At 33.7% G+C, this 20,971-nt stretch overlaps 2 protein-coding genes across 2 annotated transcripts; both read left to right on the plus strand.

The window, feature by feature from the left end:
- The first annotated feature begins 1,467 nt into the window (after nt 1–1,467).
- Nucleotides 1,468–3,921, plus strand: LOC141642263 (sugar transport protein 10-like). The gene is made up of 4 exons (XM_074450999.1): nt 1,468–1,756; nt 2,011–2,336; nt 2,443–3,072; nt 3,166–3,921. Exons 1-4 carry the CDS (start codon nt 1,621–1,623, stop codon nt 3,625–3,627), a joined length of 1,554 nt encoding a protein of 517 aa, XP_074307100.1. The 5' UTR covers nt 1,468–1,620; the 3' UTR covers nt 3,628–3,921.
- A 1,528-nt stretch (nt 3,922–5,449) lies between these two features.
- Nucleotides 5,450–8,453, plus strand: LOC141642264 (exopolygalacturonase-like). The gene is made up of 5 exons (XM_074451000.1): nt 5,450–5,872; nt 6,366–6,680; nt 7,037–7,326; nt 7,454–7,691; nt 8,037–8,453. The coding sequence occupies exons 1-5, from the start codon at nt 5,675–5,677 to the stop codon at nt 8,253–8,255; spliced, it is 1,260 nt and encodes a 419-aa protein (XP_074307101.1). The 5' UTR covers nt 5,450–5,674; the 3' UTR covers nt 8,256–8,453.
- Nucleotides 8,454–20,971: the final 12,518 nt, after the last annotated feature.

Genomic DNA, 20,971 nt, shown 5'->3' on the forward strand with positions numbered 1-20,971 from the left:
ATTACCAGAAAAAAATTGTGATGAAAATGTTTTTTTTAATAATTTCTCTCTCAAAATCAATGTTTTTACTATCCGACATTGGAAGAATTCACTTATTTCATGTGTTTATAAGTGTTATTTCTCTTAGTTGTTCGAGTTTGTGAAATAAGATTATCATAAGGATATTTGTGCAAGTGGGTTGAGCCAAAATGGACACGACGGGAAAAAAGAGTGAAATGTACAAAAAAAAAATGTCTCGAATAGCTTTACGGCAACCTATTATGTAGCAAAAAGATTAATATATGACAAGGTTGTGCGACAAACGTAAATGACCTTTTGAGTTGAATTTTGCTTTGTTTGCGACAGAGTATAGACTATGGTTGTAGGCTTGTAGCTAACAATGATATTTTTTCAGATTTTCTCTCGTACTGCTTAAAGTCGAACAAACAACTATTTAATTTTAAAATTATATAAATTCTGTTATTCATTATCAAATTATTCAATGAAATGTCTCATTGTATAATTTTATTTGTATTAATGGTACGATTCCAGTCAATAAGAAGTAATAGTTAATCTATTAAAATTATTTAGATAATCACAACTTACGTATATCTAGTTTTGGCAAAATTGACCCGATTCAAATGACTCAACCCAACACTCGAATAGAGAACCATAGCTCAATTCACCCGACCAATATGAGCCGCCTTGAATGCTTATTCTTGCAGAATGCCCATTATTATCCCTAAAGAAGTTGATATAACATACCCGAAAATATCCTAAATTCTAAATGACTAGACCCTAAATTTGTTAAACTAGCAATAGCCCGATCCAAATTAACCAGACAGGAACCCAATTCACTTTACTCTACTTAAATTATTTAATTTAATTATTCAAATTCTCGACTTCAATTATTCCATGTAATACATCCTATGAGTGAGTATAGGATTTTTAAACCGCCAAACTCCGTTTGTTGTGATGTCTTGTCTGTTGATTGAGTTTAGGTTGTTTTTGTACATGGCCAGTGTTTGCTTAAAGGCAATCCCCAAATCTTTTCCCTTTCGATGTTATGGTCCCGATATCCTTTGTATGGTGACACTTCTTTTTTATATATAATACTTACATTTTATCAAAAAACAAAAAACAAATATACTAATTTATTCCAAAATAAAATGGAATTTTTATTATTCATAACCATTTTTGATTAAAACAATAATGCTGGAAGAATTAAAAGTACTCTCTACAAAACACATATTTTAATTGATTCTAAAAATGAGGAAACAACAAGAAATTTTAAATCTCATCTTTCACTAATCTATTAATGCCAAAAACTTACCCGATATAGAGAACTTACTTGCCCATGAATTGCGCATACTAAACTCTGTTAGTGGCCAATACTCTTGCTTAAGTAGTGGAAACTACATCTTTTCATAGACTAAAAACACACACTATTAACACTATATATAATGCCCTTTAACAATTGTCTACATCACCCACTCACAAATCATTTTAAGTCACATAATCACCAAACAATAGAAACAATTGGTCTTTTTACCACATTTGATTACATAGTATATCGTTTTACAATAAGTTAGTGTAAGACCGCTTAAGCTAAAATACATTATATCAAGCTGTGTTTGAGACATGGCAGGAGGAGGTTTTACTAATGCGGCACCGAGTGGTCGGAAATATGAAGGCGGAGTCACCTTCTTTGTTATATTCACGTGTTTGGTTGGTGCCACCGGTGGCCTCATCTTTGGATATGACATTGGAATTTCAGGTTTATCTTTTGCTCATTTCTTGTTACGGCTATTGTTTTACCTAGGCCTCAAATATATAAATTTGTATGCACATTATTAAATGATTGTGTTCTACAAATGTCATTAGACTTTGTAATATTAACCATATTATCAAATCATGTATAGAGTCGGACTATGAGATTGAGTGTAGAAATCAATCAATCATAAAATGATTTTACCTATAATTTCTTGTTGTTCGAATTTTTACCATACTAATATTTAATATATATCGTAGGAGGAGTGACATCGATGGACATATTCCTGAGAAGATTTTTCCCATCAGTGTATCGAAAAGAGACCGCAGAATCAAGTCATGAAAGTGCATACTGCAAATTTGATAGTCATCTCCTACAACTATTCACATCATCCCTTTACCTTGCGGCCTTAGTGGCTTCATTCTTTGCTTCGGCCATTACTAAAACATTTGGTCGAAAGATGTCAATGTTCATTGGTGGACTTACCTTTCTTATTGGATCACTGCTCAATGGATTTGCGCAAAATGTACTTATGCTCATTATTGGTCGCGTCTTCCTTGGTATTGGAGTCGGGTTTTGTAATCAGGTACAAAATTATACTCCCACTGTTTTAATTCTTTGTACGAGATACGATTATTATGTTAACTACTTGTCTACTACCTATTAACACTTAATTTGTCGAATGTGCGTAGTCTGTACCAGTGTACCTCTCTGAAATGGCACCAGCAAATCTCAGGGGAGCTCTAAACATGTGTTTTCAAATGGCAACAACAATTGGTATTCTTGCAGCAAACTTAATCAATTACGGAACATCGGGCATCAAGGGTCATCTTGGATGGAGACTATCCTTAGGACTTGCAGCCGTGCCAGCCCTAATGGTAACCGTAGGAGGCCTAGTCCTTCCTGACTCGCCAAACTCCTTGATCGACCGAGGCAAGAGACAAGAAGCGAGAAGAATGTTGCAGAAGATCAGAGGCGTTGAGAACGTCGATGAAGAGTTTCAAGACCTAGTTGAGGCTAGTGACGAATCTAAGAAAGTTGATAACTCTTGGAAGAACATCATGTTGCCTAAGAACCGACCTCAACTTATCATGGCAATCCTTATTCCTTCATTCCAACAATTGACTGGCATCAATGTTATTATGTTTTACGCACCGGTTCTTTTCAAGACTCTGGGATTTGGTAATGATGCTGCGCTCATGTCGTCTGTGATCACTGGAGGTGTTAATGTTCTTGCCACCCTAGTTTCCATTTTCTCTGTTGATAAGGTTGGAAGAAGGGCATTGTTCCTTCAAGGTGGTGTCCAGATGTTTATTTGCCAGGTAAGATTTATTTACGTCTATAACGAAATATTCCAACTACAAATCGGTAAATATGTGTACTAACTTTTGTTTATTTATCTTCTTGTTCTACAGATTTTGACAGCAATTTTCATTGGCAAAACATATGGAACAACGGGACATGGAGCATTTTCAAAGGGCAATGCCGATTTGGTAGTATTCTTAATATGTGCCTATGTTGCAGCGTTTGCATGGTCATGGGGTCCCTTGGGTTGGTTAGTGCCTAGTGAAATCTTTCCTCTTGAGACTCGATCAGCCGGACAAGCCATTACCGTGATATTTAACATGATATTTACATTCATCATCGCTCAATGTTTTCTCACAATGCTATGTTACATGAAGTTTGGATTATTCCTCTTCTTTAGTGGATTTGTCGTTATAATGACAATCTTCATCTACTTCTTCTTGCCCGAGACTAAAAACGTTCCAATTGAAGAAATGTACGGCGTATGGAAGGCCCATTGGTTCTGGGGTAAGTACATCCCTGACGAAGTCTTGGGCAGCTATGCGAAGAACATCCAATTAGAGAAACAATGATAACAAAGTTTTAGCAAGATTGGTTCTTTGTGTGCCGCGGTTTTGTGGGAATTTTAGTGTGTTCGGCATAGAGCTGATTAATGGAGAAAAATTCAAGGCCTTCATACTCTAGAGCTTCAAGAGAAGAGTTTCACATTAGAGTTTGAGTGCAAAATAATTGGTCTCTTTCTTATGTTCTTCTTTGTAGTCCTCTATGTTGGACAATAATGAATGACAATGAATCCATATTTGTTCGAAGTGTACCCCATTCTCATTTTTGAATAATAGTAAAATTGTTCAAGTTTTGTTTAATGCTTAATTTTGTTTTTGGATTTTACTATGTAGTTACTAATACATAATTGAACATCATTAATTTTTTGAGATTTTTATGTTAAGAAATGAATTAATTAAATTGATTTGATTTAAAGGCCCTTAAATAATAAATTGGTTTGATTAAAATTGTGAAAATCCAAATGAAGTATTACTTGAAAGTTTTTAGTTGTCAATGTTTGTAATTTTTATGTAAGGTTTTATAGAGTATAATAATAATGCATACATAAATATTAACTGTGATTTTTAAAAAGGTAAGTTGATCTAGTTTAGTCTGGAACAAATGGTTCATCCCTAAGCACAGCATGCTAGCATCATCACAACAGTTTAAACATGAATGAAAAATTGCCTCAGTATTTATGGGAATGACATAGAGAATACTGGGCATATGTTCTTTAGCCGATTACGCTTGCACACAACATCACTAAGGAAGCTCGATTTTGAAGCTTATGAGATAAGAACTTTAAATTCGGAGATGAAGGTCGAAGTTGGATTGATCGAATAATTGGAGGATGAATCTGATGTAGATGGATGAGGATTGGAAGTCATAGAGGTAATTCGAGAAGACTGATGGTTGCCCTAACTATGTTGGAGGCTTTTGATTTTGTTGTAAGGAGATAGGGTTTTATATATTTCCTTTTGTTGGTCCGATTTTTTGGACTAAGTAATGGGTTTGTGCCTGTTTTGTTTAGGTAATATAGTCCATTCTTTTCGTGTTAATCTCCTTATAAATGTGACTGTTTCATGCTTTATATATTACTTACATTTCATCAAAAAAAAACTAATTGTAATAGAACATAAATTGATGTTATATAGAACATAAGAGGAAAGGTTAATCTAAAATATTGTTACAATTTTATTTACGGATTTTCTAACATGTGCCCTAAGAGCACATGATAATAAACTAATTAGGGAAGGTTTGTTGAGAATATATCATATGACAAATTAGAGATAAAACTCATATTTACCATAATTAGTGATATAACGTTGAAAATCTTTCCATACTTAACCCTTTATTAACTGAATTTATATGCATAGTTTTGAGCTAATATTGTATTTTTTTTAGTTTCATTTTTAATTGAGGAGCTTAGAAACTTTATAGTAAAACTCGCAATGTTTAAAACAAAACTCGAGAACTTTATTATAAGACTCAAAGTTACATAACCAATTGCACTACATCTGATGTATAATTTATAAACTGAGGATTGTTGTGTTTCTAGCTTGCTAGAATTGAATGGTTATTTTTTTATATTAACACAAATAACATAAATTGGTGGTATTAGTGATCATTATTCACCGTTCTATTTTATCGGAAAATAAAGCTCTTAGATATCATGACAACTAAAACAGTAATGAAAAAATAGACATGAAAGATATACACTAAATTAAGAGCGTGAAATTAAAATCCAACCAATTTCACATGTCGCAAAAATAGGAATTTTCATATTTGGAATCAATGGTCATTAACGTTGTGATAATGTAGTATTAAAGAAAGCACAAAACAAATTTGATCAATGAAAACTTTCTTTTTTCATTGAAATTCAAATAATAATACTAGCCTCTACAAAGAGGCAGTAATATCAAAAAATAAATTTCAATACTTATTTGAAGATAACTTTGTTATCTTCAATTTATTTTTTTACATTTTGAATAAAAAAAAACTATATAATCTTATAGTTAATAAAAACATAAAAACAATCATCATTAACATCACCATTACAATCTCGAATCCACCACCATGGGAAAAGATTATTACATTAAGCTTTTTTTGGTGATTATTCTTGTAGGTGAAACCCTTGTATTAACAGAAAGTAGAGGTAAAGGTGGTGGTCTTAGAGATGGAGATGGGATTAGTGAAATTCCTGGCCCTGGTGAGAAAGTATTCAATATATTGAGTTTTGATGCTAAGGCTGATGGAATAACAGATAATGTTGAGGTAAAAAGATTGATGAACTTAATTAAAATTTTCTTAATATAGATTGATGGTGTAATAAACTTTTTAAATACGAGTTTGTAATATAAAGATTATAAACGTCTTAAATACGAGTTTGTCATAACTCAGGTGCTTATTAACGTCTTAAATACGAGTTTGTAATAACAAGGTGCTTAGAGCAACTCCAATAGTTGAATTCAGGGACCTGCGTGCAATTGTTCTAAATTATCAAGCTACATGCTCAGCATTGAAGTACGAAAATATTTTACCGCTTACAAGCAGGTGTAGCTTTGTCAAGCTACGTAGCTTGACCATTAAAAAAGAATAAAAAATTAATTAAAAATATTTAGAAAAATTATATTACAATATTTATTTGTAATGTGGTACCTTGTAGCTTCAAAGTTTTGTTGCTTAAAAAAATGATGGAAAAAGGCAAGCTACAAGATTTTGTGATTTACAAATTATAATTTATAACCTAGATGGTTAAATTTTGCAGGCTTTTATGGGAGCTTTTAGAGCAGCATGTGATCACCCTGGAAAAGCAAGAGTACTTATCCCACAAGGAACATTTGCAGTGTCACAAGTAGTATTTGCAGGGCCATGCAAGGGTACAGGACCAATGGTGATGCAAATTGTAGGAACCATTATGGCAGTGCCTGATGTTTCAATGTATCCTGAACCTGAATGGCTTATTTTTGAAGATCTTAATGGTTTGGTCATCTTTGGTGGTGGAGTTGTTGATGGTCAAGGTGCCCAAGTTTGGGAGTATGCTGATTGTGATAAGAACCCTAATTGTGCTCGTCTTTCCGCGGTAAGGAAATAAACTTTCGTATATTTGGACCAATGAAATTAAAGCCAAAAATAATGACATTTTTCATTAGTAACAAAGCCTAATATGAGTAAAAAAATAATAAACATTTTAACTCGATAATATTAGATGACACCATCTCATTTTTATACATGGATTACTTATTTAAGTCTATTACTATTATCTTTTAATAAAATGTTGTAACTCATATAATTCCTTTCATATTAATTGATATATCAATTGATCTTTATATGTCCATATGTTTTTGATTTTAGTAGTTTTATATATATCCTCGATATGTATGTGACAACGTAAATCCAAGGACAGGTATATTGAATTTAATTATGATTGATTCGCAGTCAATTGTTCTAAAAAGGGTGACCAACGGCTCAATAAGGAGAATTACTAGTCTCAACCCTATGGGATTCCACTTTTTCATAACTAGATGCAAAAATATTAGAATGCAAAGGCTAAATATTAAGGCGCCGGGAGATAGCCCTAACACTGACGGCGTTCACATAAGTTCATCCGACCTAATCAAGCTATCCAGGTCACGCATTGCGACCGGTGACGATTGTGTTGGAATCCTCCAAGGTTCAACTCAAATTGCGATCAATAAAATTGTCTGTGGTCCTGGCCATGGTATTAGGTATATACTTCTACACCTTATATTATTGAACGAAGACATAAATTACGCACCTTCAATAAATAATCGATTTTTTTTAGTAGAATTTAAATACTAATAATGAATGTCTTGGTTTTGATATAATATATAGTATTGGTAGCCTTGGAAAGTACGAAAATGAGGAAGATGTTAGCGGTGTTCAAGTGAAGAACTGTACACTTCGTGACACAACCAATGGTCTGAGAATTAAAACATTCCCGTTTAAACCTAATGTTACTCCAATTAAAGCTTCTGGATTTCTATTCGAAGATATTGCCTTTGAAAGGGTGAAAAATCCTATCATAATTGATCAAGAATATTGTGGCTCGGGTCATTCTTGTGTTAAAGGGGTAATTTCCTACTTACTACTTGATGCGTTTATTATTTACAAATTTTTGCATACCCTACACAAGAGTTTGTGTAAAACAGAGTTCTTATTGTTTTTAATACTATAACTTTAACTTAGTATTACTATGATTTTTCTTTTCTAAATCATTAGTTTAAAACTTGTTTTAAATAAGATTACTTGATATATGAGCCTACATATCTTACTATATATATATACACGGTAATACGGAGTATTTTCATCGCTACATATTATTAGCTTCACATAAATAACACTTTTATTAAATGTATTTAATTTTTGAGTTAATAAACCAACACATTGATCATTAATTGTGTATTTTTTTTTACAGCCATCTAAAATCAGGATTAGTGACATATTTTTCCACAACATAAGGGGAACCACGATATCACCTAAGGCTATTGATATCTTATGCAGCTCTGCAGTGCCTTGCCAAAATATATATCTCAACAACATAAATATAGCTGGTGTTAGTGGACCAACTACAGGTTCATGTGTTAATGCCAAGATTAACCATTTTGGACTACAATTTCCACCAGTGAACTGCTAAATAGATATTTAATTACGACAAACATGTACACATTTTTGTTCTTTTATATTATGGTTATTTTTTTGGTGCTCAATCATATGCTGAAAACAAAAAAAAATTTTGTAAAGCAAAGCATCTGCGCCTATTTTAATTTCTACTTAAATTTGATGTATCTTAATCGTAAATCAAAATATGAAGCTTAACCTAATTGAAATTCACTAGAACTGCCATGGTAAATGACAATTTATTTTACAAATAATAGATATGGACAATGGAGTTATAGAAATTTTCCAGTGATAACACATTCTAAAAATTAGAGAAAGTAGTGCCACCATGTTAAATTGTGACTATTATTAGTAAAACTAGTCCTAAACCCGTGCAAATTGCACGGGTATGCAGTCTAAACGCTGTTATTAAAAATAATGGTTACGTTTTGTATGAATTTATGTTTCTGCTCTTGCATTTGAATTATATTTGCGAGTAGGAGATTCTAAACGGTAATCTAAAATATGCAATTTTTTAAAGTTCTCATATTAATTACTCTGTATGATATATGTAAAACGCTTTTTAATCAAGCATAAAATTCAACAGAATGAAGAAATATAAACATTAAGTATATATGATTAATTAGGATTAATTGGTCGATTCATCGAAATAAGGTATATTATCTTGTAAGATTAACCATGGACATCTATTTTGACCTGGTAATCGTGCATCTGAAAAAAAAAAAGCGATATAAATAAAGTGAAATAAAGATTTATAAAACTTTAATGTCATTGTGTCAGTAAGTATAAGTAGAGAGCAGTACTTAACACATCGTTGACACTTTTCCTCACTATTTGAAAGGAGACACAATCGGACTGAGATCATTCATCATAGTTATTACATTGGTTTTAAAGGTTATTACAATAAAAAAATTTGGTGAAATGTGAATTATATATTAGAATAATTATAAAAGTTTGGAGTACATAGTCACCAATACATCAAACATTATGACACCATCTGACATATACATTAACTCAAACTAGTCCACGGTGTCCAAACCATCTGTTGGAATTTAGTCCCTCATGTGATACATTGTCCATGACGCTGAACATCAGATTTTACCTTAGCAACAACCAGAGTAGGCCGTGGCACCCTGATATCAACTCTACATACGTTTCGTGCATGCCATATATGATATATCAACGCAAGAATAGCAACAAAGACTATATGTTTCTTCATCAGAGATCTGCAGCGCTAGTGTATGCTCCACTCCCGGATGTCCAAATTAGGCATATTGATCCCCAACCAAGTTTTAAGAGTACTCCAGCACATTGCACTGAACACACATTCATATAAAATATGTTGATGAGTCTCAATATCATTCAAACAAAAATCACATCTCCCATCAGTAATAATCCCATATTTGAGAAGCCTATCTTTGGTCATGAGCTTCTGCTGGACAGCTAGCCAGCCAATGAATGCATGCTTAGGAGAATTAACTTTATTCCAAATCAGAGGATACCAAGGCACTTTAATCTGACTTCCTTGCAACCAAACCCCTTAGCAGCTGAGTAAATATTATGCTCATTCCAAAATCCAGTACAAAAACTATCTTTCATTTTGTCCTTAGTCTTGCAGATGATCCGCCAAGACCAGCTTGAATGAATAGGAGGAATATAAGTAAGTCAATCCTGCCCTTTGATGTAAATATGGTTAACCCATTTAATCCACATATGGTTAGCCTTGGAAACCAACCACCAGACAAATTTACCTAGCATAGCCAGATTCCAATTCCTGCAATGCACAATTCCAAGTCCCCCATATTTCCTGTCTCTTCAAATTTTCTCCCAGGCAACATTAAGCATTTTATGGAACTGCTCTGAACCTCCCCACAAATAATTCCTACATATCCACTCAATTCTGTCCAGAACAGTCACATGGATAAGAAAAATATGAGCCCGAAATTATGCAAGTGAGTCAGAACAGCTTGAACAAGGACCAGTCTTCCAGCATAGCTAAGCTTCCTGGCACCCCATCCTCTAATTCTCATCACCACTTTCTCCACTAGCCTTGAATCTTTTATGAGAGATAGGTATACCTAGGTATCTAAAAGGGAATTGTCCCTCTCTAAACCCAGAAATGTTAAGTATATAATGAACCTCCTCATCTCTCATCCCATTCACTACTATAGATACAGGCTATAACAACGGTTAAAAACCGTTGTTATATAAAAAGGCGGACGTTGTTAAAGCGTCCGTTGTTAAAGGTTTTAACAACGGTTGGGTTTTGTAAGAAACCCGTTGTGAAAACTATTAACAACGGTTAAAAACCGTTGTCGTTACAAGACACTCGTTGTGGAAAGTGTGACTAATTTTTGGTGGAAAAGTTATAACAACGGTTACAGTAGAAAAAACCGTTGTTATAACTAAAGACAACGGGTTTTTTTTAAAATAAAAGTTTTTGTTGATTTTAAAAAAAAATTATATATTACTAGATGCATGCATTATTACTGCCCCTTATAATTTCGATGCTTGCATTATTACTGCCAAATCCCTGCATATGAAAGGACAATATATGGAATGAGAAGGGTCATAAGATTTGAAGCAGGATATGATAGCACAACTTCCTAAACATATATTAATTAAAAAACAAGTTAAACGACACAATACTAAGTATAAATTCATGCATTATCTCAATAACCATTCAATTATATCACTATCTCCACCCTAAACTCCAAACCCTAAATCTTTAAAACCTAATAATAAACTCCAAACTTCCTTCAACAATGAATGATACCATTCGTAATACATGCATTATGACCGAATAAAACAAGAGTTTCATACGCCGGTTGCTGGAAATCGAGAGGAGGTTCAGGAGCTACCTTGACGAAGCTCGGATCGCACTCAAGGACGCCAAAAAAATGGCTTGACAGAGCCGCAGATAATGCAGCTATATGACGAGATAACATCTGCGGAACAAAACCTCCAAATAGCAAAGGAGGAGAGGATGAATATCATAGAAGAGAATGCATCTCTCAATGCATATCAAAGAATTGCATTTTTAGCAATGTAATAAGTTTATGTATATATATATATATATATATATATATATATATCAATAATTAATTAAGTTTATGCCTTCCTCTCCATCATCTTCTTCTTTGTTTTATTTTATTTTATTTGTTTTACTAATAAACGCATAAAAACTAATTAAGCGAATAATAATTAGAGAAAGAACAATAATGATCGAGAAAAACACATGCAAATAAAATAATTAGATAAAGAACAATAATGACGGAGATGATGACAAAACCTAAAACCATAAAGCGATAGATATTTACCTGATAATTAGAGAAAGAAAGAGATGATGACAACAACAGTGACGGAGATGATAAAGCGACTATGAGAAAGAGAGAAAGAGACGATGAGATTTAAAGAGTGTGGTTGTGTGTTTGTGTTTGTGTTTGTAGCTGATCTGTGTTTGGGTGGTTTATATGGTGGAAATTATTGACATCGGTTATTATACATAAACCCGTTGTCATTAGAGAATATATTAACAACGGGTCCTTACAAAACCGTTGTTAAAAGTATTAACAACGGGTTCTAATATAACCGTTGTAATTACTTTTCACTAATTTTGCGCCAAATTAACGGTTATAATGTATTACAGAGTAAACTGTTGTTATTAGTTTTTATATTAACAACGGTTGTGCAAGTTTGCCCCGTTGTTAAAACCTATAACAACGGTTAACAACACATAACCGTTGTAATTAAGTTTAGTAAAATTCGCGTCATTCATTCTACAACGTCTTATGGTGATTTTCGTGAATAAGCGTTGCTAAAGGGCTGTTGTAGTTGCCTGGATTTGTAGTAGTGATTAAAGTAAATATCAGATTTCTCACTATTCATTACCAACCCAGAGGTCAGGGAAAAGGTAGCAAATGCTCTCAGAAGAACTATAATAGAGGACCTGTCACCTCTACAGAACATTAGGAGATCATCTGCAAAGCACAGATGAGTCAACCTAAGTGATCTACATAGAGAGTGAAAATTAAAGTCCATAGTGTTAGTTACTTCAGCAAGAATTCGACTGAGATACTCCATACAGAGAGTAAAAACCAGGGGAGACATAGGATCTCCCCGTCTGATCCCTCTCTTGCCCTTAAAATAACCAAAGTTACTCCCATTAAGAGATAATGTAAACCAAGGTGTAGTCACACACTCCATAAGCCAAAGAATGAATCTTCTAAGAAATCCCAAAGCCTTCAACATTTGCTTAATAAAATCCCATTCAATAGAGTCATATGCTTTTTTCAAATATATTTTCATGATGGATCTTGGAGAACAAGTCTTTCTCTTATACAATCTCATCAAATCTTGACAAATGAGGATATTATCCACAATATCCCTCCCTTTAATGAAAGCACTTTGGTTTTCACTCACAACACTAGGCAAAACTCTTGCTAATCTATTGCAAATAACCTTAGATATGACCTTATAGACCACATTGCAACATGCAATAGGTCTAAAATCAGCCACACTCTCAGGCCTAGATTTCTTGGGGATCAAAGTAAGAGTAGTTGCATTCACCTGTTTCAACATTCTTCCAGAGGTAAAGAATTCCTGTACAGCAGCAGTGAGATCTGAACCTACCACTTCATATGCATCCTTAAAAAACTGGGAGGTAAACCCATCAGGCCCATAAGCCTTATTATAGGGAATATCAGCTAAGGCATCCTTAATCTCAGTTTCAGTAACCCCGGCAGTGAGAAAATGTCTATGTTCATCAGAAACCACCTTGCCTCTTCTCACAGTTGAAAAATGAACCTTTGTCACAGGTTTACAGGACCCCAACAAACTCTGGTAATAATGAATAAATGCTCTCTCAAAATTAACTATAGTTTTGTCTTTATATCCTTATATTTTAATCCTATCGAATTCGTTGTTCTCGTAATTAACTTTTATTTGTATATATTTGTAGATTGTTAAGTTAAATTTTTTGTCTTAATTAAAAGAGCGGAAAGAAAGAAGGTGAATTATTACAGTGAACTAAAGCAAAAGTAGTGACCGCTAATGAAACGGCGATTTTTAGCAATTGGCTATCTGAAATGAATTTATAAAACTCTCTGCTAAATGTGTCAAATGACCCTCTACCCGCAAATCCGACCTAATTTAATCCGTTTTTTTCCCGAGTTTAGAACCAAACATCATCACCCACGATCCGTCCGACTCGATCCCGAAATGACCCAACCATCATAAAATATTAATATTTATACAATATGTTTGGAATAATAATTTAAAAATTATTAATTTTGGTTTTTTAAATTACACACAATGAAAAAATTAATTTTATTTAAATTTTAAAACCTTTATTAATAAATTAAGTATTAAAATAATTTATTTTGTATAATTGTTTCAATATAATTAATCTGAGCATGGAATATGATTAAGATATTAATATTAAATGTGCTATAGTTTTAGACAGTATGTTTTTCGATCTAAAAAATGGTAATAAAAAATGCGTTGGAATTTGGAAACTATATTTTGATCCGTATTCTAACCTTAACTCGAACCATGGCCTGTAACACCCGCTCAATCTCTATTCTGACCGGATCTATATGAGCCAACGCATTTAACATTGTACTCCAAAAGTCCCAAGTCCCGCAAACCCACCTTTGTTTTCCCAAATCTCATTCACTCCACCGCAACAAATGCCGCCTTCATACTCCCACCACTTCACTGATTCTCACCGTCACCGTCGGCTCGTATATATAACATAACCCCTTTTCCCCTTTCACTTCTAGGCTTAATTTCATTTAATCCTCTCTATCTCACTCTATAAAATTGAGGTTTTGATGCAATACGATCGATGCAGAAAATCATGTATTTCCACTGTTTCGGCTTGGAGTTTGTAGATCTCCTTGCTTCTACCTTTAATTCTGAAACTTTCAAAATGAAAAATCAAGGTTTCAATTGTTAATTGTGTTTTTTAATTGAAGTAGCCAAGTTTTTGTCAGATTTTATGTGAGAGTTTGTGATATTCCCTATTAAATTCATATTTATCTATTTTTTTATGTAAAAATACTGTTTATTTATTGTAATAGTTTTATACGGAGTATAACATTTCAAATTGTCTCTTTAGTAATCTTGTTCTAATTTTGTTGATATACCGTAACTCTCTTCAAATGTTCAAGCTCTAATTTTTTGCCTACGTTTTAATAAAAAATTTAGTGATTTTTTAATGTTTTTTTTGGGTTAGATCTTGGGCTCTTGGCTTCCTTACTTTTGCATCTACCCAAAATAATTTAGCATCTATTTAGTCATATATGGAGCATATTATATATGGAGCATGAATTAGGTTCTTGTGAGTTTTGTTTCTTATGGTAAGTCGTGAGTTCGTGCTTGGAAATCTCAGCCACTAGATTATATTAGAGATAAATGGCCAAGATCTAATCTTACATGTCATATAAAATACTGTCATTTACTTATTTTTTTCTTTTTTCTAGTGCTACTCTTATTTTTTTACTTTAATTTTTTTATATCCTTTTTTTTTACTCGTGTTATTATGCTTTTTTCTTACAACTTTGATTTTTTTTTTCTCCTATGTTTTTTCTCTAATTTTCTCATTATGTTATTTTTTTTTTCTTTTTCTTTTTTGTCCTAGATTTTTTTTTACTTGAATTTTTTTACCTCGTGTTATTATGCTGTTATTGTGCTTTTTTTTTCTCTTTTTTTTAGCACATGTTATTGTATTGTTATTACGCTGTTATTGTGATGTTATTCTGCTGTCACTTTGATTTTTTTTTAAGACTTTAATTTTTTTTTTCTTTTTTTTACCATGTGTTAGTGTGATGTTATTCTACTGTTATTCTGTTGTTGTTGTGGTGTTATTCCGGTGTCATTTTGATTTTTTTACTACTTTGACTCTTTTTTTTTACTGCATGTTATTGTGCTGTTATTCTGGTGTTATTGTGATGTTATTCCGGTACCACCTTGATTTTTTTTACGACTTTGATTTTTTTTTCCTTTTTTTTACCACGTGTTATTGTGCTGTTATTCTACTGTTATTGTGATGTTATTCCGGTGTCAATTTGATTTTTTTACTACTTTAATCATTTTTCTCTTTTTTTTACCGCATGTTATTGTGCTGTTATTCTGGTGTTATTGTAATGTTACTCCTGCCAAATAAATGAGAAAAGACACCAAGTCGCTAGTAGTAAGAGAGTAGAACTGATTCTAAATTACAAGAATCCAATGTTAGATTCATGAGTCATGACCCATCTGTTGTGTCAATAGTAATGAAAATAACAACAGTGTCGTCACAAAGCAGCAATAATCATCTGTTTCTTACAACTTGACTCTATATCCAATAACACCTATCTTCAACATTGATAATGCGAGATCTATTGAAGGCGAAGCCATTATCCTTCGCCTCAGGGTGGTGCAAATTCGCCTCAATAGACGTGATGCCACCATGAAGCAATTGCTTCATGGTGCAGGCAGCATAGCTGCTACATCCAGCTATTCATCCGGATCAATCACTCCTCGAAGTCATGATAAGGATTAGCCTGTCGTAGTTCCAAACAGAGAAAGCACCACATTGAGAATAAAAAATAGTCAAAAACTTATACTTCCTCCCATCCAGACCAAAGGTTACAGTTGTTTTTTGGCACTATTCATGGTCGTAGGGAATCTTTGATATTATTCTTAATCTATAAGACAAAATATAGTCATGTGTGATCTTGTTTGATTTATCGTCATGAATGCTATAAGAATATCAAATTTTTATAATTTTTAATAATGTGTAACTAAAGATATACACGTTACAAAACGTGTCTCGACAAGTGTGATAAAGCAACTGTAACCTTTGGTCTGGATGGGAGGAAGTACTCAGTAGACAGTCTTATTGCTAAGATTGGTATAAAAAACGATCAGCGCAAAAGCAAAAGCTGGTTATTGGCTGGCACAAAAATTAATCAATCATAACGCAAAGCTTTAAAATATGATAACTACTAAAGGACTGATAGGCTCAACCGCTCAACAATGTTGCATCCAATAGTCTCAACTCCAAAGTAACAGCGCACCAAAACTTAAACAAAATGGCATATTTGTCAAACAAACAAACTTGTAAGAATATCCTTTAGCAAACATCATCACCTCGCCATTAAGCACGCAGAGTAGCTCCATTTTCGAGCAACTTGATCCAACCATGGATTCGCGCACCGCATCTATTCATATACAATTACATCGTCATTTCAATTTAGGGTTGAAAATTTGGGGGACCAACTGAAACATTAGTGAGTGATCCACAGTTAATGAGATAGTTATCAGATGGATCAAACTTTAAGGAGCATTTTATCAAACACATGATGAACATTATTCGAAGAAGATTACTCATCATCATCATCACCATAAATTCAACCTCAAATCAGCAAACTAATGAAAACCAAACCCAACTGAATAAATCATTCAACTGGCAAACTAACCTCAAACCTAATTAAAAAAACAATGATAGGACGGTAGTAGCAGGATGGAGAAAGATAATTTTGAAACATTGATGTATTACTTCCAAATTTATTCTCGGTTATTGATAGGGAAAGTCGATTGGATTTGTCGGATCAAAAAAATTAGGTTTTTTTTGTTTGGGTTTATTGAGAGAGAAAATGTTGAAAAGAGATTTTTTTTTTCCGATGGACTTATGTTTTCAGCGAAGGAGTGTTGTACCGTTGTCCGTGTTTTGGTTGTTGGATTATTGATTCAATCTGAGCCATCTGTGTCTTCTTATTCGGCTGAGATTTTCCAAACTCACAACTCACCATAAGAACCAAACTCACGAGATCCCGCCTCTATGAAGCATAATATACGGAGTATTTTTAATTTAATTGATGAATTGCAACCATGATAACTTCAAAGTGAACAACGAAATCCTTAGTTGAACGTGGTCCTGTTATTTAGGAAAAGCAAATTCCTCTTTGACTTGCTGACTTTCAACCACAGGCCAACTCTGTGGTTGTTCCTTTAACAAATAAGATTATTAGGCACTAATTGTAATTACAATTAAATATTGTAAAATGTTTTTTGCTTTCAATGTTTTTAATAAATTATTTATCAAATTAGTCCGTGGCCAACTATTTTTCGCGAACGCATTAATTTAGCACAAAAACTCCAGAGAGACGGTGTCTCAATAGCGTAATTGAGAGACCTCTCACATGATGGGATGAAGAACCCACTTAATTTCTTTTTTCCCTATTCATAGACCATCCAAGAACGTTTATTAAAAGATAGAACTATTTAAACAAGATACAACAGAAGTTAACCAAAACTGTTTACAACCAAAACTATCAAAGGTACTGATGTATAAACTATCAGCAGAAGACTAAAGACTAAGGGGAGCAAAATCGTATATCCGATACGGTTTTGGAAACCGTATCGGATATCCGGTGTTTTAAATCTCCTTTTTTAGTATCCTTATCTGATACGGTTTTTCTGTGTATACGGAAATCATATATCCGGTTTTTCCGTATATCTGGAAATCGTATATCCGGTATCCGGTTTTCAACCTCACCTATGTAATTTAATATATTTTTTTTCTTTTCTATGTGTGATTGTTGGCTTTTTTAGTAACTTAAAAGTGTTTTAAAAAGTTATAAGAGTAAATAACTTATAAAGTTTAATACTAATAAGGTTTAATCACCAATATATTGGATATTTTGTGATTTAGAGAATCGAGTTACTATAATGGCAAGGGTGACGCGTAGAATTAGAGAACTGAGTTAGAGAATTTGATAATTTATTTAATATATTGAAAAGTCTAGAGGAATTGAGGGTCGATCAGGCTGCTTATTAATTGAGGGACCGAGCTGGTTTAGGGTGGAATGAGAATAAGGCTTCCTTAACACTTCGCTTTTTGGGAGGCAATCCAAACATTTATGTACATACTCCCTCCGACCCAACCAAAAGGTAACATAGGGGAAAATGGAGAATTTAAAAAAAGATGAAAAAAAGAGGGGTAAAGAGGGGAAGAATAGGTGAGCCATGTAATTGTGGGTTTAATTGTGGATTGATAGGTGACTAGGTGGGCCGTGTAGTGGCATTTTGTGTAAATATCAAATAGGTATAAGGACAACTTGGTAATGTAATGTTCTCGGCAAAAGGAATGTTACCTTTAGTTTGGATCGTCCGTTTACGTAAGTATAGTAGTATTACCTTTGGTCTCGGTCTGAGGGAGTATTATGCTTTTATGATTATTTTTATTATGTCTGTTTTTGTAGGTACCTATTGTTTGTAGGTACCTATTCTATAAGACCGTGGTGAAACAGAATTGGAAAAATCCCTGGAAATAGTCACCACAAATTAGCTGAATCCTTGAAGGTAACTTGTTCTCGCCCTTCACCCCTCCTCATAGTTTTAGACCATTGAGAACAATGTCCGATTCAAAGTGTTAGGGAGGTTTAAGCTATTGGTTGTTTCACGCTTCGTGGATGGATGTTGGATATGGTACCTATTGCATTGTGTATGTGTGGTATGAATTTATGTTGCTTTATTTTTTCGAAATTAGAAAACCCATAAAATTGAGAAATTAGGTAACTTGATTCCATCTTCCACCTCAGGTGATACGACGAGGATTTGATTAATCTGTTTAGGTCACCTCGATTTGGTTGTTCGGAAATCAAAAGTGCAATTTTCACAAAATAATGTTTGAATCGCTTATTTCAAAGGATGGATGTTTTAAATTGACAAAAAGCCTCTAGTGGTTTTGGATTATGAAAAGTTTGTTAGGAAATGAAATGGTGGAAGACTTACACTTCGACGCCCTTGAAGGGATCCATTAATTTATACCCCCATAGTGGTCGTGAATTTAATTGTGACCAAGGGTAAAAGAGTGACAACCACCCCCGAATCGCTTTTGTCTAGTTGCCTAATAAGCGATTGGCGAAACAAAGGGTGTTAGCGCGTGGGACAAGCCTCATCACCAATTTTTCCGGTGTTCTGTTGAATACAAGTCGTTTTTGAAAGGGGCCAAGTTCAAGTATGTAGTTAATCCACTTTTGTGTATTATTTTCAGGAGTTCATTTCAAAAACTTTTCATCTTATCTTGCCACCTAGTTAAACTAAGGGACGATCCTTGACCGTTGTCAATATAAAGGATTCGAGACTTGTTCATATCATAATGTCACTAATGTCATTGGAGAATTCGCTCCAATTTCGTGCCCTCGAAATAGTTTGGACCTTAGAATTTTGACTTTTGAATGAGAATTTGCTTAGTTGCCTCGATGAGATGAGTGTTGTATTTTGATTAGAGAGTCAATATGATTAATCTTGTGCCTAATGTTTGGTTGTTTCGCAATTTTGGCAAGACCCAACTTGTTTTGCAAGAAGATACTCTACTTCAACGGTATTTCGTTCTTAAGAAACAGATGAGCTCGTTAATTGTCTGATATCGGATATCAGTTATAATATCCATATGTTTACTTTATCAATAAATGTGATTTTGTTTTTGTTTAGTGGCCTTACTCGACTACGAGTAAGGTTAAGTGTGAGAAGGTTCAATAAGTAGTATTTTAGGTACGTTTTACCCCTTACTTTCACTGCGTTTTCCTATTTTCCTTACCCTCATCGCTCTTTTGAGCGATTTTGGATTTTGGATTTTGGATTTTGGGTTGCTAACTGCTACCTCTAGTGCCCTTGTTGCCCTGGTTGTCTTTGAGCGGTTTTTGTAGGAAAATGAGATTTTGGAGTGTTTTCCTACTAGTCCCCACGCAAAGAGGAAGACAAGAGAGCTAGTTGGACCAGAATTGCTCTCGTGTGACCCCGCACTCCAAGAAGACCCATTTGCTAATTAGGAGCCGTGATCTCGAATGAGGGAGCAAGGACATCTAGTCGGTGTCCCTAGCCAAAAATCGTCCCTAAGGACCCTAACGATGCAGGACTCGGATGAACGAAGAACAAGTAAAACGAGGAGATTGTTGTGTGTCCCGGCCGAGAAAGTGGAAAGTGGTGACCCCGACTAGGAGGGTCGGGTCTATTTCCACACTCGTTTATCTTGTGTCTTTTTGGCATTTGGCATTTGGGTACAAATGCCCTTTTTTGTATTCATTTTAAGAGAGAGAACCCTACATCTATTTTAGCTTATTTTAGAAAATCTCCCTTAGATTAGCCTTTAATCTTTCCCTAATTAGCTTTTAATTTAAGTTAATCATGTAGTAGTTAGTTTATTTGGGTTTGTACTAAAGATTGAAGCTCTAATTCTTCCATTCTAATCAATTTGTTGCATTTAAGTTAATCATGTATCACGAATAAAATAAATAAATAAAATGATCTTCTTCAATTATTTTGAAAATTTAAATAAATATTACGGCATAACATTAATTGTTTAAAGTCCTAAACTTGTAAAAGAAAGGTACAAGAATATTCCTTCTAAATATGTCACTTATACAATCTCATTCATGTATAAAATAAATTAAAACATAATTTTTTATTTATTACATAATTTTTAGCTAGTGATCTTTATAAAATAAAAGTTCACACTTCACATTTTAAAATTGAAATTTGCGAAACATCAAACAAACATTTTTAACTCATGAAATGGTCTTTGAAAGGTGATTCGCATTTTTTTTAGAGGTGTTCAAATGCGGGCTTGGGCCGGGATCACGGCCCACGGACAAGTGGGTTAGCGGGTTCGGGACGTGAGATGGGTTAGTGGACTGAGCCTTTGTATTTATCTTAAAATGTCTTGTCTGAACCAGCCTTTTT

This window comes from Silene latifolia, chromosome 2 (genome assembly GCF_048544455.1).
Source record: "Silene latifolia isolate original U9 population chromosome 2, ASM4854445v1, whole genome shotgun sequence".
NCBI lineage: Eukaryota > Viridiplantae > Streptophyta > Magnoliopsida > Caryophyllales > Caryophyllaceae > Silene > Silene latifolia.